This window comes from Molothrus aeneus, chromosome 1, assembly GCF_037042795.1.
Source record: "Molothrus aeneus isolate 106 chromosome 1, BPBGC_Maene_1.0, whole genome shotgun sequence".
Lineage (NCBI taxonomy): Eukaryota > Metazoa > Chordata > Aves > Passeriformes > Icteridae > Molothrus > Molothrus aeneus.
Genome location: NC_089646.1, coordinates 79392245 through 79416777, shown reverse-complemented (window position 1 = coordinate 79416777; position 24533 = coordinate 79392245). Strand labels below are relative to the sequence as shown.

The following is a 24533-nucleotide window of genomic DNA, read 5'->3' as shown; positions in this document are numbered from 1 at the left end:
GCACAATCACACTAACAAGGAAAGGAGTTAATTATTTGAAAAAGGGTTTAATCATCTAGAGACTCAGTATCTGTAAAATTTCAATTGCTTATGTGACACAGTTTTGGTGAAGAATAGCCTATAGCTACATAAATTCTGTAACTGCCCCATGCTGGCAAAGTTCAATTAGCAGAGTCAGACATGAGCCTCCTGACCTATGTGCTTCTCCCTCTCCCATCAGTACATGAAAATATTGGTTCCATTCTGACTGATCTTGGCTGTAATTACAGTTATTTCCACTACAGACCAAAGGGGTGAGGGGAAGACAAAGTCTGGAAACAGTGACTATTCAAGAGTTCAAGCATATTTGCATGGAAGTATTTTCTGGAAACACCATCTTATATCTAAAAAAAAAAAATTCCTTTTCACTAACATAATATTTCACTGCTAATCCAAAACTTTTGTCATGTGTTCTTTTGGCAGTGTTCTTTTTTGCTTTAATATGAACTATAGAAAAAGTACCTTGCCCTGTTTTGCTATGGTTTCAATCAGGAAATCCATTCTCACATTGTCAACATTAGGCACAAGAATTGAGTCATACTCTGGGGTGCCACTACTGGGATATACATACTCTTCAACACATGTATTCCAGTGCATCCATGTACCTAACAGGAAAGAAATTAAGTTAATGTTTTAGAAATACTAGGCATCATCACTTCCTTTATTTTCCATTCAGTTCCCTGATCTGTCTATGCTTCTGTCTCATGTATAGCAATCCCTCTCTGTGTATTGAGACTAAAATTTATAGAATCATATAATCATAGAATCCCTCAAGTTGTATCTAAGAGGCTTACTCCTCTTTCCTACATAAATCTTGACAACAAGGATTATATGTTCACTTGACAATTCATCATCACAAAGTCCACGCAGCTTTTGTACCAATATATCCATATTCTGACTTTTCACTGGAAATGGAAAAAGCTAACCACAATACCACCAATAAAGTACAGCCATAAAACAAAACTTTAAGGGACACAAAAGAAGACAAGCTATAAAATACTTCTGAATTGATTCTCTGAAAAAAGCACAATTATAAAATAACTTTTAAATTTTACCCCATATCACCCTGCTGAGTTACTAACCATCGGATGCCACATAATAATCAAACATTGTGTCTTCACTGCCTTCTGGGATACAGGGAAGATCAAGCTTTACTGTTGCATGCTTTCGAAGCCAGTATTCCATTTTGCATCTGTCCTCCAGCTCTAGCAATGCTCCTACACTCCACATGAGAGAGAAGATGTACAGCCTTTCCAAGTATTTTGGAGTCAGTTCCCCACCTTGCTCCTGAAGGATTGAGTTAGGTCTTAATTTTCAACAGCCTGAAAACTCTACTTGATAATCATTAGTAACATAAGGTTAGAAGTCTTCGGTCATATATAAATTTAGAGACGCCTTTAATGATCAGAAGAATCAATATAAAATAATAACAAATTACCCAAAAATAAAAAAAGGAAAACTGACAATGCATGCTCCATGTGTTTAATATAAACCAGTGCTTAGCATCAAATCCAAATGTGAGATTGTGAAAGAGGTCACATCCCAACTATTACTTTCTAAATAAATATAAAGAATTCCTTGCTAATCTGCATCTCTTTTGACATTCCAAGTCATCAAAGAATCCCTCTCTACAAAACTTTGTTACTTGAAATTATCTACAATATGTTAAGTATACATAAAAACATTCACACTACCTACCTTAGGTGGGATAAGGCCCTGCAGCATATTAATGCTCTGCATAATGACAAAGGCTTCCAACATCTCAGTCTTGCAATGCAGAGACTGAATGCTGAAACGGTACAAGTCTGGGAACAATGAAGAATACAGCTGACGTAGAATTTCTGCCTCTTGGAAGGCACATTTTTTCAAAAATCCCTGTTGCAAAGCATAAATTTAGTTTCCAATACAAGTCTCAGTGAATTCAAGTACAGTAATTCAAGATATTTTATTTATGATGCAAAACCAAAACAAGAAGAAACCAAAGAAATGCTATTGGATAAAATTATAACTAACAATAGGCTGCAATTTTATAGCCAATTTTATAATGGGGAAAGAAAGGGAAGTTGGAAAGGTTACTTTACAGTGAAATGAAAATAATTTTGCTTATGTAATCCAAATTATTTTTTTAAAGTTTATTTTCTTTAGTCTGTTTCTATCAATAAAATATACTAAAACTATAAGGTTATGGATTAAGGAAAACTAGTTTCACAGAACTCTTCAACACAGCTAAATTTAGCCTGCATCTCACTTTAAAATGAGGAAGTAAATCATGAGTGACAATGCAAAATAAAATTCCTTTCTCTGCAGCTGAATCTTTAGCACAATTTTAACATCCAAGAGATGGTTGTCTGCAAACTAGGCAACACAAGGAGGCAGAGCTGTGAGAACCTAACACCAGCAGGCCCTATACAGTGTTGTAAGCACAGAAAGGAACAACACAAGTGGAATCTCAGGGGAGCCACTGTCCTGGATGCATAATTTACACTTACACTTTCCTGGGTATCCATATTAGTTTTAAAAAAATCTGAAAAGTAAAACTTGGCAGTAACATACATAAGGCACTTGAGTTGGCTGCATGTATTTGCACTGATAAAACTGAAGTTTTACCAGCTAATGTTTTAGGAAACTTGTTAAACACTTTTTTCATAACAAGACTACAAATATTTTGGACTTGGCAAAGGAACTCATCAAACGAATTAGTGACGATTCTCAAGTGTTGCAGAGACCTGTGACTGAACAGAAAATTCCATATGATTTAATATCATTGTAAATGGAAAAAGCTTCAGGCACTACTAGAAAAATACAGTATCAGCCCTCTGCAGCAACTCTTAGTTCTTCACAAGCAGCAAACCTCCAGGTTTGCAACAAGTCAACAGGACACGAGTGTTTCCAAGACAGGAAGGAATATCCGACGACAATCCCATAGCTTCACTTTTCCTAGAGGAGCTCCACTGCCTCCAGTCCCAAAGGGAGGCACCAGGCACTGCCTGGCACTCAGGGCTTGGACTACAGCATACTGTCTCTTTTGAGTTCTGTCTGGGCTGAAACCTATAATTTGCTAAGGACACTGGTTCTAGGCAGTGCCACAAGCCAATTTCCTCTGTTGCCAGACAATTCAGGGATTTAGGGTCAAGGAATCTGGTTATAAACAGCAAGTTATATAAAACTTACAAGCATGAGAACCTTTACGGGTTTAAAAAATAAGAAATCTGAGAATAATATAGAGTAACCACTACAAAAGGCTGATATCTGAATGTTAATGTGAGGCCAGCTGTATTTTTATAGGATTAAGCTGTATTTTCATAGGACTAGTTAGGCAACACTAACTAGGTGAGGATTAGTTGTATTTTCCGCTGGTATCCTATTTGATTTAGAAAATGAAATGACTGAATGAGACCGTGAGACATTAATCTTAAGAAATATTTACAAAAACTTGTTCACGTGATACATACTAAAATGGAGGGCAGTAAAATTTAGTCCGTTAGCTCATAGTAACTTATAAATTTTTGTCTTTTTAAGTCTGAAAAACAGGGAAACAAATACACTACAAACTCCTGGATGGTGTTCCAATTTCATAAACAGAAAATAATTCCTATCTTAAAATTAAAGCCCATATAAAAATGAATTTTAAAGCCCATGTAAAGGAATTTAATTTGGGATTATAGTGAAATATACCAGACATTACTTGGGCTTCAGGGAAAGTAATTATCTGTATGCTCACAGCAATCAGTATCTTAGCCATGCAGGAGAAAGTTTTCATTTTTCATATTCAGGAGACAACCATGTTTATCACAGCAAAATAATGCTAACCAAGAATTCTCAACAAGATGGCCTAGACAAGAAAAAATGCAGAGAAAAAAATAATATTTATTTTAATTTCTTTTTTAAAGTGCTAATCCTGAGTAGTGTACTTCACTAAAATTTTTTAAGGTAATATAGGTCTTAAGGGAAGAAAATGAGAAACCAACTTTTTTTTAACTGCTATTGTCTCTATTGTTTTCTCCACAGAAAAGAAAACTGGAATTAAACACTGAAAGCTTTGTTTAAGTATATTACTGTGGAACATTAGGTAGATTCTTGGGAACTTCCATGTTTCATCTTTACCAAGATTTTGCTACGTGAAAAAAAAAAAATTGTCTGCTCAAGTCTCAGAATTTGTCATCCAATATATTGTCACAAGCATTCTGTCAAGATTAGGATTTATTTTTACTGGGTTTTGGAAGATAAAAGATGACATATAAAAGAAAAAAAAAAGGCTTTATAAATCACTTTGATATATTCTAATATGTTATATGCTGGATTTTGACTCTAAAACACACCTGAAACATGTTCTGTTTTTCTGAATTATTCATTCCATGCCAGAGAGAGAGAAACTACTGCATAGTTCTTCAGATACTTTGCTTCTAGGAATGTTAGCAGACAACCAAGTAACAACATCGATTTAAAAATTACATGTTTTGATGCTGCATTGACTTCTTTTCTGGTTCTAAATCCCAACTGCAATAAATTTTAAGAAATATCAAGAGAATTCCTATTTTCTTGAGGATTTCAAGTTCCCTGAATCAACTTCACTCTTTTCTCCTCCTTGGTCTGTACTAAGGGCTACCAGGTAGTTTTAAAAACTGAGTTGTCCTTCAATTGTATAAAATAATTCTAATTACAAATTTGTCCCAAAGTAAATTTACCATGATCTTAAAAGTGTAATATGTTAACTATGTTCCTTAAAAAAATTATTCACTCTTGCATAAACGACCAGAAACATTGCTATTTTACATACTGACCTAGAAGTTTATACAGAGGAAAAGGGATTTCATAGCAAAAGGCACAAAAAAAGGTTCTACAGTAATAAGAGTGAAGTGTTGAAGAAGTAGCCAGTAAAACTTTCAATGCGTATACAGACACTTAGCTGTTCTACCTCAAGGATAGGACTCCAGGTGAGAACTGATGAGCTGATGAACACCATGCCATTTCTTGAAACTGTTGCTGGAGAAGCATTATCAATATTATGAGGCTCAAAGACTATTTTGCAATTTGGCGCCATAGGTATCCGATCACCGTTTGCTAGCGTTAGAGTTCTGTTGTCATCCAGGACAGAATTAAGGTTCTCAATCCAAATAGCATCTACTGGACCATCAAGAACTATCCAAATGTGGTCACCTACAATGCAACATAACAGACAAAAGCAGCTATGGATGAACGGCTAGCTTCTTTCAAGGACCAGTTTCTTATTTCTGCAAACAAATTTTTAACAAATTCTGAATTCATGCACACAGCTACAATCTCAGCTTTTAATACAATTACCGTTTCTATCACTCAATTTCATCTGGGTACTTCATTTTGTCACCTATTCTTAATAATTATCCATTCTTCAGTATATAAAGTGCCATCAGCATAAGTCACGAGTTTTAATACTCCGAAAGAGTTTTATGGATCCAGTCTTCAAGACAGTAATAAATAAGGTTTATTTCAAGTTACATGAAATGACATAAAGAAGATAACAACTACAGATATATTTAAACACCATTCATTTGTTTTCAATGAGTTTTATAAATTTAGAGAAAAATATATGAAAGGAACACTTGAAAAATCACTCTTTCAAATAGCATGCACACTGTCATAAGTAAAAGAGGTCCATTAGGGGAAGATTCTTGTCATTTGTTCTGTTCCTAAACTTGATCCAGCTTCCTTGGAAGTTTTTTCATTGCTTTCCATTTGCTAATTGAAAGGTATTTTAAAGCCTGATTCTGTGTCCTAGGAGAGTCTGGGTCCGTTTTCCTCGCCTCACATGGGTACAGAGCAACAGATCCTGGCTGGAAAGAGATCCCACCTTGGCTCCTGACTGCCCACCCCTTAGGAGGCAGGCAGCCCCACCATGCATTTCTAGACAGCTCCTTAGCTAGCGATGCTCCTTCTGCCATCAGAGTCAGTGTTTATTTAGGTGGCTTGGAGGGTTGCTAGCATTGAACCAAGGAGATATGAAACAGATGATAAACTTTTTATATGAGGGATTTTATAGCTACAGTTCAGGAATCTCAAGCATGAGATGGTCAGGAGTCTGACTCATAAAGAGATATTACAGAACTCTTACAGAGTAAATCTGAGGAAGTCATATGGGTGTACTAATATATATTTCATCTTGAAGGAAAAGATAAAAATTCAGTAGTTAATGCCATGTTACATTCTCAAGGGTGTTCCATTTCTAGATTTGAAACAAGCCTACCAAAATTAAATTGAAAAGTATTTTCTATTTTAAAAGTATCTGTATTTCTCAAGACTAAGAATTTTTATATTAAATAGTGCAACAAGTGTTAGGATTTTTTTACTTTTTCTTCTAAGGCATAATGAAAAGATCACATACTAATTTTCAGACAAAAAGGAAGCAATAATCAAGCAAGAATCTAGTAGCATCAAACCCTCAAGGACACTCATTTAGTTAAAATAACAGCCTACAAATATATGTCAGCATAATTTTAGGCAGAAATTGGCTGCCTAAATAGAATTGTCTAGTGCCATTTGAGATGGACTAGGATATGTGAAGGGCTAGCTGTTACGACACAACTGGTTCCTTTTAAAATGGCAGCTAGAGAACAGGTAGAAATACTGACAGCATCAAAATTTTTCTAGGATACCACTTATGGGGCAACTGACTTTTACCTTCCATTTTCCTTCCATCTAATATACAAAAGGGCCTAATATACAAAAGAAAGAATTCAGTAAGTGCAGTGAAGTGTTACACTACACTGTTTGAACACAAAGCATTTAGAATAGAGACTATAAAGGGGACAGAAGTTCTTCCAGCAATTTTCTAATGCTTCCATGTAAGTAAAAAAGCCCTGTTACTGTGTGTAATAAAGTTTTCCTGAAGCTTTTTCTTTTCTGAGGATTTTTTTTGTTTTATTTTAAATGGCAGCCTTTTTCAGTATACCTGTATTAGGTCTAGCTGAGCTGGATTTCCTTTCCCCATAGCAGCCCTAAACAGTGCTGTGCTCTGCATTGGTGGCTGGAAAGGTGTTGATAACACACCAGTATTTTGGATACTGCTGAGCAGCACTGGCACAGCATCAGCTCTGTTTCTCAATACTCCCCACATCAAGGGGCTGGGCTTGAGTAAGATCCTGGGAAGGGACAAAACTAGGTCAGCTGACCCAAAATATCCAAAGAGATATTCCATGTCATATGACATCTGCTCAGATATAAAAGCTAAGGAAAGGAAGAGGGTGGGGCATCTGTTGTTTACAGTGTTTGCTTTCTGGAGCAACCTCTCTGTGTGCTGAAGCCCTGCTTCCTGGGAAGTGGCTGAACATCGCTTGCTGATGGGAAGTTAAGAATAATCCTTTTTTTTCTCTTTCCTTGTGCTTATGCAAATTTTTGCTTTTACTTTAGTAAACTGCCTTATCTCAACCTGTGAGTTGTTTTCTGTTTATTTTCCCTCCCATGCCCAGCTGGGCAAAGGAGTTGTAGTGCAACTTGATGGACACCTGGAGTCCAGACAAGGTCAACCCACCACAATACCTTTCTTTGCTTTTAAAGTTTTTCTCCAGAGCGCTGAAAATATTCCATCTGTCCAATCATTTGTTGCCACATCAAGGCGTCCAAACATTTGTGGAGCAGTTATAGCTTTAGGATTCATCCTCATTTCACGATGTGGCTGTCCACAATCTATGAAGCCAGACCACCAGTTAGTTTTTACATTTCTTTTCAGAGGTAAGAGAACTTTGACAAACTCAAACTCATTACACCCAAGTATATGCTTTAATATGCATTCATAATTATAAGAACATCTGTATTTATTTGAAAAACTTCTCTTGCTATACAAAATTCATTATTGGAGACATCAGAAAAAGTAAAATGAAGTTCTGAAACTTTTGAATATTTAATTCACATTTCATAGCTTCATCGGGAAGAGAAAAGCAGCAAGATGAAATTTATTCAAGGTTTAGTTTAATATTTTGAAGGCTTATCAAACAATAGTGCTTTAAAACATTTGGCTTGGATACACATTTTTAAAACCCATTGAATAAATACCAGATAGATGATTGATTATTCTGCCCTTCTGTGCACTTGCCTACATCTTAGAACAGATAAAATATACAATATTGGCATATTCTTGTGAATTCTCTTGCACAGAAAAATTCTAACTAGCCATACCATGACCACATAACCTTCATTTTTTATCTCGTTAGCAATAGCTTAAAAACTACAATGCTGGACATCTTTAAAAAACCCCAATATTAAAGCATAACCAGGAGCCAGTAGTAAGATGTTGAAAGAAAGAGCTGAAAAAATTACCTATTTTAAAATAACTTCATTATAATCAGATTTCACTAACATGTAAGATAAAAGCCTGCCAGATCATGCATTTTAACGTTTCATGAGGTTGTGATCTTCTCAAAGCTGAGAAGATCAGCTTTGAAAAAAGTAGTGAGGTGACTTTATCTTGGTAGTAGTTCACATCTCAGTGCTAGAAAAATAAGATAGGAAAACTGTGCAATGCAACTTTGTTCTTTCCGGCTTTTTTCCTAAATGGAACAATCACTTCCATTGCAATGTAGAGCTTACAGCGTTTCTTAAACACAGCACATTACTGCATGTATGAGACTTGCTGAACTATTTTTGAGCTATTTTTTACAGAAATTATTCACTTCTGGAAAACCATATAAGCAACTTGTGAAATGGGGTAACACAAGCTTACCTCAAAAGACAGGTTTTTCTCCCCAAGCTATGACCTTTTATTTTAATAAGATCGAGCAGACATTCTTCAACTAATATATTTGTTTAGAAGTACAGATGACCAAAAAAAAAAAAAAAAAAGTAGTCTTCAAGCCTCCAGCCAGGACACAAAATTAACGCTCTCAAAGACTTTTTTTCCCCTGTCTTGTCTAAACCAGGAATTTATGGTTATAAAACCAGTTATTTTATATTGCAAAGTTCCTGTCTTATGCATTGTATTCAAAAAGACAAATACTTCTGATTAGCAAAAGGTTCCAGCATTACCTCAGCAAAACCCAGGAGACGCTTTAATCTGAGCTGGCTGCCTAGACTGTATTCCTCTTTCTTAATCCACCTAGAATAAGAACTTCTCATAAAAGTATGATAATATGGACAAAAGGACATGAAGTATATGGGTTTTAATGTCAGATATTTTTAAGCTACTTGAATAATTAGTATCTCAACATACAAACTCATTCTTCCAGTAATATATTCTCACAGAGAAGCAATTGAGGCTTTCTGAAAAGAAACAATGGGGCTTAAAGTTTACAGTGTAACAGTTCAGTAACAGTTTACAATGTAAGGACTAACATTACCTGTCATTGCTTTCATTAAAGTGTGGATGCAGGTAGTTTTTCCTGCACCACTAGGTCCTAGTGTCATCAATCCATGCCTTACTCTCTGGGTTTCAAAAAGCTGGATAACTTTCAGTTTCCAAGGAGGATGACAAACAAGGCCAGATTCCTCCACCTAAGAGACAGTGACAGAAAACCAAATTACTATTCTTTCAGAGCACAAAATATATTTTGATGCCTTTAGATATAGACAGATAAATAGATAGATATTGATATATCATCAACAGATCATTATACCCTTTGTAAAGGCTTTGTGTATATTAAAAAAAAAAAAACTGTTGGAAAAAGGAGATATATTTGGTATTCAAATATGTATTCAGAAAAATAAGGTAAACCAGCCTCCATGTACATTATAATCTATTAGATATACCTATAATATATCTATAATATATATATATATATATATACATTCTATTCTTAAGTTGGCCCTACTGAAGTATTACAAACACCTAATGGGAAATTAAATAAAAGAGATGTAATTTTAAGTAAATCTTTTCTCAAATTAATATTCTAATTGTCAGGACTTTAGATAAATAATAAATCCTGGGTCACATAAGGCAAGCTCATATACATGCATTTCTCAAATTGGACCCCAGTAACCATGACTCAAGAAAACTACAGGACACTATAATCCCAATTCAGTGATCTGAAGAATAAGCTTAATAATACTGTGCCAGTGGTAAAGATTTATGGAAAAGTTTAAATAGTAAAATATATATTGCCAGCTTGATAGAGTCCACAAGAATTTTCTTAGATGTCACTTCATGACAATTATGGCAATTATACCAGAGCGCCAGAAATCATGAGAAACATCACCTGTTTGTCAATGGCTGCTTCAAGTTCAGGATAGCCTGCTTTATCAAGCTGGATATCTGGAAACAGATCTTCAATTAAACTCAGAAATAAAGGTTCGTCTTCATCAATCTAAAATCAGGGAAAATCAGGGAAAACAAAAATCCACAAAGACTAAAACCAGTTCTATTTATTTTATCAACTTTAGAAAGAACAATCCCTAAGTCCTGAAGACCTAAAGAAATGCTTGAGAACCTAAGGAACAATCTATATAATCCTCTAGGTGCTAAACATTAGAAGGACACAGCATAAAGAGATCACATGATGCTTCCATTTGTCAAAATAAATCACTAACATGCAGAATGAATTTCTTATAGTAGATTTTCGCAATAAAATTTAGAAAATTGTCTATTTTATTTGGTGTAAAGAAAAAAAAGATGATGTATCACAGCAGCAGAAGAGGGTTGTTAGCTATTTAGACAGGTGAAATGGTCCTCATTACTATGAATAACAGATTCTTTCAAAAGAGTAACTAAATACTTAAGCACAAAGTTTCTAAAGAAGTTACTGCATAGACATCTACTTACTTCTAACAGTAGCAGGAAAAATAAGTTAAAAAATTGTGAACAATTCAAGGTTAAGCCCGGGTAGAAAGTCAAGCAACAGAAAGCTCACTCCCTCCTCAGTCCCACACAGGGTACTACGAGAAATTTATCGCCCTCACAGCTAAAATGTTCCACTCGGAGAATGAAACATTTCCAAGCTAGCTTCAGTGTAAAGGTCACGTACAATCTTCTAGAGATCACGTAGCTCCAAAGTGCAGTTTAAATTATTTATCAGGTCCTCAGAACTTACCAGTTTAGACAGGTTCATATCTCTCAGAACACGCATGACGATGGTAGATTCAGTATCTGTGGGATTTGCTCTTTTTGCTGCTCCCAGCGTACGCAGTACAGACAATATATTCCGCAAGCCAAAATCATAATGCACCTAGAAGATATGTGAAGCTTGGGAAGATTTTCCCCAAGTTAATAGGGATGAAATAGTTCTTATTTACTATTTAAGGCATGGATGAATATGTAGGAGAAGTGGTACATGCATTTCAAATGCCTCCAAACACCCATCAACTATTCTTTGGCTGTATGACAATGACCAAATTCACTTTCCAAATCTGCTACCATCTATTAAAATCTAAGATGTGACAGAAAAAAAAAAATTAATCATAAGTTATTTAATCAAGACAGAGTTCCCAAGGACTATTGAGAAATACTTTATCAGTATTATTTTGAATTCTCTGTGGCCCTTAGAAGCTGAGAAATATCTGTACAAGCACAGGCAGCACAAACCAAATGCCTCTCAACCCACTCTGTAATATCAACAAAGGCTAAAATTAATATTTTATTTGTCTCAGCCATCACCATGCACTAAAGCTAAATCTTAATAATAAGTGGCAATCTGCATGAAAGCCCCATCCTTGCATCGACAACCTGCAGCAGAAGTTAATCTTCCAGGACAGCAGACGGCTGCATTACTAAACTGCAAGTGTCTCTTAGCTTACTTAGTGAGCATGAGCCTTTCCTTATTCTTCATACAAATATTTTGTGATTTCACAGATAGTTTTTCCCTAAAATAATCAGGTTGCATCATATGAGTGTACTACCTGCTTTGACAGCTGTTCTTCACACAGCTTGTACAGTGTAAAGAATTTCCTTGCCAATACAACATTATCAATGAAACCACAGCTGGCCAATTTAACACGAATTATGATCTGACGATCAGGAACCATCATAGCCACTGAACGGAAATTGATCTTCAAGTTTTCAGGAAGTTCTTGCCGTCCAGCATATCCTGGATTCTGGAGAGGAAAAACAGGTGTTGAAGTTGAATGTACCTTGCACAAACAGAAGAATCAGCAAATGAATATGCCATTTTGGTAGTAAAAATAATTAATTTGCTTTAAGTCAAATGTCAAAATTAATTGCCATGCAGACTTACCACCATATCTCTACAGAATTTTTGCCTCTTTTATACCCATGGGACATGAAAAATGTTCCACCTAAGCATTTCAAATCTGAGTTTGTCTTATAGGTCTTATTTTTACTGGCTACTCCTACCTATATCTTTATGGCAATTTTTCTGTAATTGTAGCAAAAAGCATACTTTGGGAGACAGAATTTGGCATGTAGAAGATAACTGAAATTGAGATAACTTGTATTTATGCCTGCAAATTAAATGCCTGCATTTTTTAGTTGCATGTGCTTGATGCTATTGAAACAAGACCCTGTAAACTGTGTTTGTAGCAATGCTCAATGTTCTCAAACCATCAGTGAGTTAGTTCTAAGAACTGAAAGATGTAAGAGTTAGCAAGTACCAAGTTAGACTTGATTATTGTACAGTCCTCACTGGTATATTAGAACTTACTGAATACTTACCATAGTAAGAAAAATGCCAAATTCTGGGTTCATTTCTACATTGTCTCCATCAGTAAAAACAAACATTTTTTTATGTTTCTTCTTACATGTCAACACGATTGCTATTTGCTGTGCAGCTACTGATAGCACTGGTAAATCAATACGATTGAATTCATCAAAGCAACCCCAGGAGCCAGACTGAGCCAGACCTTCAAAGAGAAAAGCAACTAAGCATATAAACATTATGTTTTTAAAAGTTTTTGGTGCAATTCACAAGCCAAAAATTATGTTAATCTATCTCGGGGTGGGGGCATGGGGGGAAGGGACGGAAGTGTTTATTTTTGAGGGTTGGGAAAGGAACAAAGAGTAGAATTTTAATTCCAAGTAAGAAATACAAACTCAAAGTCCTTAAGATTTTCTAGCATATTATGTTCTTTGATTTTTTCTCTTTTTCTTATATCTTTAATGTTTTCCTGTCCCTCTTTACCCCCTAAAGAAAAATTCCTCCAGTAATTCTATGAAAATGTGACAGGCTGTCAACAGCTTATTGGACATATTAAAATGAACAATACAGTTGCATTTAGAAGCTGGAGGTCAGTCTATTCCAGAACTGTATTTTTCCTTGGATTTTGTGGGAAAAACAGAACAAAATCATAGATATAGTCACTTGCAACAATACAATAGTTAAGAACTTCCATTTGGTCTCTTATTTGACATCACCCATGACTAACAGGTATAAATTTCAGATGCTTAAAAAATGTCATCTGCACCTAACTTCAGTGAGCTCTGCAAATTGTTTTTAGCATATCTAGAACTACCCATGCATTTCCTTGTACTGATACAAACTTCAATATTTGAATGAGACAAAACACTGAAATCAAAACTCAGCACATCCCACCAGTTCAGCAATAAATTTCATACATTTTCTCTTCACAGCAGCAGTTCTCCTTGTGACTTTAAGTCATTTTAAGTGACCTTATCTATCCTTTCATAAATTGTGTCATGTTTTCATAGCATTTCTATTTACTGAAGACAGTGTTGCAACTGTATTTTATACACATAGAAAGATATTAATTACTTGCATTTATTAAAAGGCTGAAACCATCTGCCTGTTATGTTTCAACCTTGTTTCATGGAGATGTCCTCTTATCCTTTGAAACTTTCATGTAGTTCCTAAAATATCTCAGAATATAAAGGACTGACTTATAAAGGAGCCTTATGAGGATCAACAAGTAGAACTGCTGACTCCTCAAAGGTGTATCTAAAATTCAAACCATATATCCATATATAAAAGATCATTTTATAATTTCTATTTAGACACCAACAGGCTTGAGACCCAAATTACTTCCTTGGAGAGCTTGCTCCAGTGCTTGAACACACTCTCAGCGAATACCTAGCTTGAATTTCACCCCATGCAGCTTCAAGCCATTCCCCCATATCCTATTATCAGACACCAGAGAGATTAGCACCTCCATCTCCACTCACCCTCACGAGGAAGTTATAAACAGCAAAGAGAGTACCCCTCAATCTCTCAAAGCAAAACAAACATGGTGTACTCAGCTGTTCCTCTTAAGTCATGTCCTCTAGCTCTTTCACCTTCTTTTTTGCTGTCATTTGGATATATTCCAGTATTTTTATATGTTGTTGTACTGTTGACTCCAGAACTGCAGAGTACTTGAGATGAGGCCACTCCAAAGCTGAGTACAGTGGATCACTTTCTCTGCCCAGTTAGTTATACTGTGCTTTGTGCACCCCAGAAAACAATTGACTGTTTGGCCAACAGCTTACCTTTGGTCCACATCTTACCTTTGAAGATCCTACCAAGTCCTCGGAAGTCCATCTGGTCTGAACAGTTGAAGACCACTACATATTTTCCAAGGCACCGTCCCATATCTTTCACGGTTTCAGTTTTTCCAGTTCCTGCAGGTCCCACAGGTGCTCCACCCATGTTCATGCCCAACGCTTGAGCCAAAGTGATGTAACATCTAAATGGCAACAATCAATCAAGCTGCAGCAGAGGGATTTCTGTATAGTGCTAGAGGAACTTATGCAAGGTCTGATTTAAAGAAGAAAAGGGAAGTGCTGAAATGATATTCCCCTAATTACAATTTAGATCAATAAGGACAAAACCCCTTCACTTGGTTTCTGATGCAGGGAATATTAAGGTTCATTTCATCACACAAAGTGAAAGAACAGATAATCCTCAATTATCAGTAACCTGAAAGATCACAAGAAAGGAAGAAAGCAGATACAGAGATGCTGCTTAATCTTAGTTTTAATAGCTTGGATACTGAGTTATTTTGTCTGGAGTAGCTTTGAAACACATTATACTGTGGAGTACAATAATGAAAGATATCTAACCTTTCCTTTCTTGTCCATCTTTGAAATTTGATCACACAGTGCATCCCATTTTCATAAATGAAACATCTATGCATAATGCAGCAAAACACCAGCTAATAATTATATATAAAGACTAGCTTTAGAATTTTTTTGTATGGAATAGTTAAAAAAAAAAAAACACAACCAACCAACGCCTTGATTTTGCCAATGATAGGTTATAAAGCATTCTTTGTGCTATTTGAGTTAGACAGGTAGATCTCTCTGTTAATAGGATTGGAATTCTTTCAACATCCTTTTTGATCAAAGATCTCCAAACTACTGCAGCTGAATAAAAATTGCTTTTCCTGTCTGTTCTTTCTTAGCTCTGAAAAGAAAATTAGCATGTCTGTAAACACCTACTTTTGTCCTGTATCTCTACATATTTTATCTGTTGGATATATCAGATCCTCAGGTATCTTGGCTTCATGTACATAAGAATGAAGGTCACTTACATTATGTGACCTTCAGGACACATATGGGGATCAGTGCAAGTATGTGGGAGAAAATAAGTCAGACATTATTCACATTAAAAGGCACAGAAACAAAAAATATTTAAGCATTCCATATGAAAGTACTGACTTTGACAAGACTGTGAAGGATAAACTCTGCAGAGATCAATGTGCATCCAACAGGAATGACAAAATTGCTCTTGTAAAAGCTGAGGTTTGGCAGCAAAGAATAAAGGAATAAAATTAGTCTTTTTCACCTGTCTGTAAGAGGTGTTATGACAAGCCTGTCAGTACAGCCCAAGAATTCATTCTGGTATGTGAAGCTCACATCAGTGATCTTAATCACCATTTTATCAGAGTCTTCATTAAAATAAAATCTACATTGTTTCAGCCACTCAAAGTCCGTAGGGCTCTTGATACGCATGCAGCACTAAGAGAGGGAAGACAAGGCTGTGGCATTCACGGCTAACATTTACTTTCACATTTATATTACGTCATCTAAGTGGTAGATTCAAAGGCAGCACTGCAAACATAGTAAAATATAGTGGATAGTGGAGAATCTATCTGGATTTTTACCACAAAAATTGTAATGTATTATTGTTCAATCGCATACTTAGGCAGAGGAACTTCAGATTTTAGACAAGTGTGTCAAAAGTCTAAATACAAATTAACGGTCCATAAGCTTCAAACAAGAGTAATTTCAGTTTAACCTTAAAATAGCCATTCCTTTTAGTCCTCTGTACCACTTTACTTTTACACGAGTCAGAAGTACATAATGTGATATTTGATGTCATAAACTGCTATGAGAATAGTATGAAACCACATGCATATTGGGAAAAAAGATATTTCATGGCAGTGTCATGGTACTGATTCTATCTAAGGAATGCAACAGAACTGAGAATAAGTCACAGTTGCTCTATCGAATATTAAAACAGGATTTAAAAAATCATTTTGTTTGTATCTAAAAACTACACTTTACATAAAATGATTATACTAGAAACAAACGATTCTACAATTAAAAGATAAATGCCTGACTATTAATAATGGACCAAAACTAAATAATTCTTTTCTTGGACAGCTTAATTTCAGAATCAGGTCCAGGACTTCCCATAGGTAAAAGGGCATGCTAGCTTTAAGGTTGATCAAACTAAATGCATTTTCCTTATTTTAGCATCCTGTGTCAGCATGAGAAGGTGTAAAGTGATTTTAAAAATTCCTAAGTAATAATTATGTATGCTATTGAAACTAGAACAGAGAGAATACCAGCTTCAATCTTTTTCCTGTACTATAACTCTATATTTATTTTATTTACTTGTAGAAATTCATTATGCAGTCCAGAAAAAGGAAAATTACTTGCAACAAAATGTATGAGGAAATAGAAGTCTCTAACTGATCATGCTACAGAGTAACTATTAACTTTAGTGGACCAACAGGAAACATAAAATTCTGCTACTGCCTGGGGAGAGGAAAACCCACTGAATTACCTAAAATTAATTAAGACTTGGTTGAAGCAGCATCTGCACTTTAATAATATTCCAGGACACATAATCATTAGAGTAATGAAATTAAATGTTTATCTTATGAGGCAGGAGTTCATAGGTATCATAGTATTTTCTTATCATTTCACATTGTATTATGTGGAAAACTCCTTGTAATTCATTGTTAATTTTTTAATACTTACAAGACGATCAAAAATGTCCCTCTGATGCACATGAACAGTGATTAATGTCTCATATTTAACTCGCTCAAATGGACTAAGGTCCTTTGTTGTCATAGCTATCAACATGTTCAGAAGATCCAGGAAAAACTGGTTTGTCTTACGCATAACTTTTTTATCCTGCTTGGCAAGAGTCAAAGCTTCTTCTGAGTCTCTTGTCCAAATCATTTGGATCCCCAATAACCCGACCTTAGGAAACACAGAAGTATATGCTTCATAATCTTTTTTCTTTCACCTAAAATGTACATTCACAGACACAGAAAAACTAAAGAAATTTTTATCCTACCATAGGTATAAAAATTACTTTCCATGCATTCATACAGAGGTCATGTTTTGTGTGTCCAGCTGCATTCAAAAACCCATAGTTAAGCCTGTACCTCAGTCTTGTAGATACTGCCTACAGTGCATTGCTTATACAACTGCTCCATATAATTTACAGAATATATAAAAATACTATAGGTTACAAATATACTTTATATAAATAATAACTAGCCAGTGAATAATTACTGCTTCAATTTGAACTATTTTTAGAGTAATTCACAAAGTCTTAATTCCATCTCCAACATTCCTGATCACAAGCGAAGCTTCTACTAAAAAATAATTTTCCCTCAACAACACCCTCAGTTTTAAATCTTTAGCAACACATAGCATTATCCTGAATATATGAACAAACATACAATTTTACTACTTTTCCTTCAGCAGTCAAGTACTAAGCTTGTAAAAAATAGTGTTAACTTCATTATGTTAATTTATTGCATTCAGCTTCCTTTTTAAACAGGAGCTTTAGGGTAAGTGATCTTCTTTTGGGTTCACCTACGTGAAGCTGAAACTTAAAAGACTGAGATGATTAAAATAAAATTAAATGCTAGTTTTGTATTTAACACTGGCTGCAGCTTTGAATGCTAAGACAAGAAAAAAACTGATAAATATCAGGAAATAATTCTTCATTCATTTAGCAAGGATATTACCTGGGCTGGATAAGTAGAAAGAAATTCAGTAATCTCGAAACTTGTTTCCTGGATGTCCACAGCTGCCTGGCGAATAACTTGATGCAGTGATAGCTGGGATTCCTTCAACAGAGAGCTGAGCCAAACTTCCACATTACCTTCAGCCATTACAGGTCTAGTCAGCTCTACAGTCTCACCCTCTCGTGAACTAATTGACAGTATACGATCATATACCTAGTAAAAGAAAAAATATCTTGTGTTTATAGATACATTATTTATCCTTACAATAATTCATGTTTTCCTGCAATCACTCCGTTACACTGATTTAAGTAACTAATGAATTATATCAACTTGTTCAATGAAATGTAAAGACTATTAAATCATTATTTTGCTATGCAGAAAGGCTTTAAACAAAACACTGTCATGAACGAGGAGACAAAAACTAATATATTGACAATTTCTGAATCTCACTAAAGTTTCAGTGGCAATCCTGTGCCATGTGCTCTAGGATGACCCTGCTTGAGCAGGGAGGCTGGACCAGACTACCCACTGTGGTCCCTTCAAACCTGACCCATTTTGTGATTCTGTAACAACATCCACTTTGCAGTCACAATAAAGAAAGCCTTCCCCCATTATTGGTGGGTCAACAGCCTAACAAAATTTACAGCCTTAGAATCAAAAATACTGAAAACAGAAAAGTTAAGGAACATTGACAATCAAAGAAAAGCAAAAGCAAAAAGCATGGGGAGGTAAATTAGTTTCTAAAAAAATGCATACATAAGGAGAAAATATTGCTATCTGTTGTTGTAAAAGGTATAAGAAAAGTGTTCTTAAAACACTGCGTGTGAAGGTACAGTAAGGGCAGGTCAGAAACAGGAGAGACAGTATATACACTTTTTCTTACAATCAAAACATGAATGGAAAAACACAAATACAGGCAATGTAAAGATACAAATAAGCTCATAAAGACTCAAAAGTTTATTTGTAAGGAAGCCACAGAAAAAAGTTCAGTACATAGGTGGATTTTCCTGAAATTTAAGGACTGGTGCAAATTTTTGGTTTGCTATTCTACATGAAGTTTTACTACATCATAAATGAGGATGTGAAAAAAATCTTAAACGAAGAAAGCCTACTCAGCATCAAATAGTTAGTGAATAAAGTAAAACAGCAGAATGCCTTATGCAACCAAGTAGCTCTCTAATTCAGCAAGTATGACAAATTGTTAATGAGAAGGAATGTAACTGAGGTGTGTGCAGTACATACCCTTTCATGGAACCTGACGGTTTTAATGTTGTCAAACACATTCAGCAGATGTGCCTGTATATTGTGAGAGTTGGATGCCTGGCCAAGAATTTCTAAGAGAGCAGGATCTGACACAAAGAAGAATCGTGGAAATAGCAGGCGCTTTTTCTCCAGGTACCTGCATTTTTTAAAAATTGGAAGAGAAGCCAGGAGGGGGTAGATGGTAAGTGATTTGGGTTGATTTCTACATCCTTTCCTCTTTAAAAGTGGTATTTCTCACAATTTATTATACAATTTTTAGCTGTAGTAATAACAATTTTCATGCATCATACACTCGTGTAAAGCATCTGCTTTAAAGCTATTCTCTTATTATCAGAAATCATTGCATGCAAAACTTTTATTATTTGCTTTAATCTAAACACCAATAAAAAGAAAAGAAACTAAACTGAAATAAAATATTTTTACATTAACTCTTTTACTTGCCATTTATATGTCTCAAGCTGAATGTCTCCCAGATCTGTGAAAGGTGTGAATGGGGCACACAAATCTAGACTGCCTTCTGGATTGAGAGTAGACTGAAACCAGCTTTGGTTTCAACAGAGATAGACAGTGAGTGACACCTTAGCCACAAATGAAATACTTATCCATGAGTTGGTTTCTTTGTAGGTGTTGTACTATCCTGCTAACTTGTTTGCTCAGTTCAACTGCCTTCATAGTAGAATAAGAACATGATCTTTCAAAGTTCGTGGGACAGTACTTGAGCAATTGCTCTTTTCCCAGTTTACACAATGCACAACCATCTGGCCAAGAACATGGTCTCGTAGTAATCTTACCCTGTGAGCGATTTCTGACAAATTTCAAGCTGCTCCAGTAAATGTGGCAATAATTGTCCCATTATTTCATCTCCAACACAGCACTGAACAACGTTGGGTGTTTCATGAGCTCGGGTCATGATCCTTACCCAGGATTTATCAATGTTAGAGAAACGCTTTGCTTCCTGTTGAAATATGACAGTGAACGTGGAATTGAAGAAATGGAGAAAGGAAGAAAGAAGAGGGAAAAGGTATCTGCTTCCAGAACCAGCACCCAGTAATCTCAACAGCAATCTTCTCATAGTAATCACATGTCTTCTAGAAATATTTTAGCTTAGACACAATTCTTTCTGCTTACACAATAGAGCTTATTTTATACTTGGCTGTCAAGCCTGCTATGTACTTTCTCTTACATTTCTAGAGAAAAAGACAGAAAACTCATACTTGAATTGGAGCTTCAAAGCTGAAGATTTTTTTTTTCTAAAACTAAAGCTCATTTTTAATTTGAAAAGCCATGCAGGAAAGTTTAAGATAAGGATTCCTGGGTACTACTATGCTAGTGGTAGGTACTACTACAGAAGGCTACTACTAGGCACAATGTTTAAATACATATTAGTTAACAGCTTTACAATCTAGAAATCAAAAGATCAAACAGATCACATGATTTTCTTATTCTTTGTCACACCATGTCTTCCACTGGCACTGCTTACCCAATTTCCTAGCAAGTTCAGTTTTGTTAAATACTAAAAGAAATTAAATTTATTTTACTGCATCAATGACATCACAGTACAGTTTTATTCTTAAAATGTTGATAAGAAAACTGAAAAAAGGCATGTCTAGAAACCTTTGGAAGCTGCCTTGCTATATCACCACCAATAAAAACAGCTTCTAAATAAATCCACAAGTTCTGCACAGTCAGCCAGTTCTCAATTATATCCGTTGTGTTGGAAAGATAGTGCACCCACTTCTGAATCTGTGTCTTGAATGGTGTATTGTATCTACAATTAAAAAAAAAAAAAGGCATTCTTTATTTCAAGAAAAAAACAAGAATCTTGAAAAGCAGCATATAAGCGGACTAGTTTTTATGCTTAAAATTTTTCAATTGAAAGTATAAAAACTTAATTCAGCTAGTTGGCAGCTCTAAATCCAATCAGCTCCAACTTGCTGCTGAGTACACAAGGTGCATAGCACAGCTCTGATCCAACAGAAATAGGGTGGGAGCAAGACTTCAATTTCACTCTAAGGTAAAGGGACTACTCAACATCCTGAAAGCTGTAAACTCAAGAGTTCCTGAACTCTCCTAAACTCCTGCTTTTGACCATCTGCCTGATGATCAAGTTCTGTGTTCCTTATTTATCTGTGTATTTTGGCATGTGAAACCAGACTAACTGAAGCTTGCTCTAATTGGGATTTTCAGCACCTTTGGCATGAGGCAATGACCTATCACAGGGGCAGAGTAGCAGTGCCTGTCACACCCATAGTATGCCTGCCATAGCCAGGCAGTGTTCCCTCTTGTGTCTCCACTTTCTTGCATCAATGAAAACTTTTCAGCTGTTTATTCAGGAAATCCAAGCTGCAGCTACATGTTTTCAAAAGAATTTATTGGGGAAGTAAACTAGATACAATAAGAACTAGCTCAAGGACAAGCAAGCTCTTAGGTTTTATCTAGATGTTTATTTACCTTCTTTTCTGTGATAGATTTGTTCACTAAAAGACTTTTACTAATATTTTTATCTCTCCCCCCATTCCCTCCCCTGCTTTCCTGTTACCTGTTACTCATGAGAGAACCAAGAATCATCAAGCTGTCCTCCAGGGTAGCAATTGTTTCTGACGTGCTGTCACCTCTTAAAAGAAGCTCCCCACGAGTTTTAAAGTTTGCAAAGTTAAACATCTTGTTATCCCATTCAGCTGTCACTTGTTTTAACTTCTGCTCAATGTCTCTCTCCTTCACAGCACAGGTGCAGATATCCTTTTAAATAAACAGGATAGCAAAACAAGATATGAATCCCTCAAGTCCCTGGTATATGAATCTAGCTCTTCATTTCCTTTAACACTAGGTAACATTAGGCTCATGAGCAACTATTTATTGGAAAGGTCTACAGATATACAAACACCATAGCTAATAATCTGTATACCACATCCCAGTTTAATCAACTCTGAGGGGGGGAATAAAATAATATAGTGATTACTTTTCGTAAGTTTAATGTCACAATGCAAGGTACCCTCACAAATGGCATGACTTATAAAAAAAGAAGTTGACACCATGATATATTTGTGTCATAATTTCATACAAAAACCTGAAGCGATTGTCCATGTCTCTGTTCTTTCTACAGAAATGTTTTGATTTCCTTCTTGCTTCTGATACTCCCTATACTATACAAGCAAATTGTTAGTTTCAGCTTCCATATTTCTTCCTCCACAATACCTCTATTTCCTCTTTATATCTTAATAGTGGAGCTTCCATTATATTCCTCAGTTTGAATGTTTCACTCTCCACATCAAATCTGTGTTCAGTGAGATCCATAATCTGCTTCCAGTGCCGAGGCATCATTGCTTTACTTGACATGTGCTCAAGCAATGGGCAACATTCACTGAAGTCCTCTATGGTCTTCTTTAGGTCAAGGAAAGGCTGCCATTCCTTTACAGCACGAGGGAGTTTACGGCACCTACGTGGAGACAAAGCAAGCCTTTTCAAAAAGTTTCAAATACTCTTTCTTTAAAGCCACAGTATATGGTTTTAACAGGAGAACACATACCTTCCAAATTAGGGTTACCTTTAATTTGTAGTTTCTGCATGTGCTTCTCCATGTGAGAAAATCTGTTTCCAGTCTATTTCAATAACTGATAGCTAGGTAGGCAGCTACAGCCTCCCCTTAAGGAATGTAGCTGCATAATTTTAATAACCGCCTGATCTTCAAAAGTGATCTTCAAAACCAGTTGAAATGTTCTACATCTTGGTTTCATCTTTTGGTGAGACTGATGTATGCACTGCTCTGAGCTCTAGAAAAACCCTGTTCCTCAGGGTTTAATTCTTTAAATTTTTTTAATCCTGGTTTGATGAAAAGTTCAGCTTCCATGTGTATGCAATTTAACCCATTTTGTAGAAAACTATTCAGCAATTCACTAACTTGCCATTGACATCTAGCATAAATCTATCTCTCATGAACAACAATACTAAAAGAAAAAGGTGAAACTTTTCTTCATACAAAATAAATAACAATTTCAACATCTATTCTGAGCTTATTAAAAAAGGTAGCCAAGAATCTAAGGAATAATAATGCTCAGCATTTAGAATCTAAATTTTCCCTGATTTTATCACATTGGTAATGTATATATTTTTCAATTTAAATTCACATTTTTTATGTCTCACTAAATAAATACATGCTCATATATGACTATTGGTGCTAACCAATTATAATCATATTCAAGAAGTACTTTAGGCAACTTTAACACCGCAGCAGTTTCTCACCTGTTCTGAAATTCCATAAGTTCACTATTAATTTTTTCAATGTCTAATTCCGACCAAAGAATATCATAGTAGCCACTGATTGTGTCAATGACACTGTTATATAGATTATAGAGTTTCTGCAGCAGATTCAATTGCTTCTTTATTTCAAGCAAGTGAGGACACTGAGTAACTGGCAAACCAAAAAGATCTTCTCCACCTGCACAAGTAATATATTTCCGAAAGAGATTATCACATCGATTCTAAGAAAGAAAAAGAAAAAAAGTTAAATAAAATAATTAAATAATAATAAATTAATAAAAATTTAATAAAAATTACAAAATATTCAAGGTCTGAAATTATTATTAGAGCTGAATTAGACTAAAATCTAGGAAATAATAGAAAGATACAGAGAGATAGTAACAGCTTACACTGTCAACAGCTTTGTCAACAATTTTCTCGAGAAAAGCAACTTTTAGTTAGCTTGGAGGCACATCTTTAGAAGCTGACAGGAAAAACCATTTATTTCATGTGGCACAGTGACAGAACAATAAATGCTAAGACTGCACTTGAAAGAGGTGAAGCATGACACACAAAGAAATAAAAAGATGGATACAGAAAATTCTACCTCTCCAAGTATTCTGTGCAAATCCTATTGACTGTTGAAGGAAGAATTACTGCCATTAAAGCAGCAAAGAAAAACATAATTTAATTGTCAATTGCAATATAACTCCGGGAACATAGTAGGAAGTCAAATGAATAGCAGTATGGGAAAAGTAGAAGCATTAAAAGTTGTTATTGCAGGAATAGATATTAATAATGATACAAAGACAGACTTCAACCACAAAAAAATAAACACAGTAATGAACACAAGAATAGCCTATAGTCAAATACACTAAACCTGTGGGAAGACTCTCATCAGAATATTCTATCTAGCAATCACTACTCATTATCTG

At 35.3% G+C, this 24533-nt stretch overlaps 1 protein-coding gene across 1 annotated transcript in view; it reads right to left on the bottom strand.

The window, feature by feature from the left end:
* Positions 1–24533, bottom strand: part of DNAH5 (dynein axonemal heavy chain 5) — a 115589-nt gene that overhangs the window by 50816 nt on the left and 40240 nt on the right. The window contains exons 27-46 of the mRNA XM_066559747.1: positions 23602–23840; positions 22558–22798; positions 21902–22101; positions 20977–21130; positions 20154–20317; positions 19342–19498; positions 18100–18312; positions 17096–17320; positions 15672–15844; positions 14393–14571; positions 12608–12795; positions 11836–12030; positions 11031–11165; positions 10200–10307; positions 9345–9498; positions 7552–7698; positions 4955–5196; positions 1738–1914; positions 1122–1326; positions 502–644 (exon numbers count right to left, since the gene is read on the bottom strand). Coding sequence (XP_066415844.1) covers positions 502–644; positions 1122–1326; positions 1738–1914; positions 4955–5196; positions 7552–7698; positions 9345–9498; positions 10200–10307; positions 11031–11165; positions 11836–12030; positions 12608–12795; positions 14393–14571; positions 15672–15844; positions 17096–17320; positions 18100–18312; positions 19342–19498; positions 20154–20317; positions 20977–21130; positions 21902–22101; positions 22558–22798; positions 23602–23840 — 3639 coding nt within the window. The remainder of the gene's footprint in view (positions 1–501; positions 645–1121; positions 1327–1737; positions 1915–4954; positions 5197–7551; positions 7699–9344; positions 9499–10199; positions 10308–11030; positions 11166–11835; positions 12031–12607; positions 12796–14392; positions 14572–15671; positions 15845–17095; positions 17321–18099; positions 18313–19341; positions 19499–20153; positions 20318–20976; positions 21131–21901; positions 22102–22557; positions 22799–23601; positions 23841–24533) is intronic.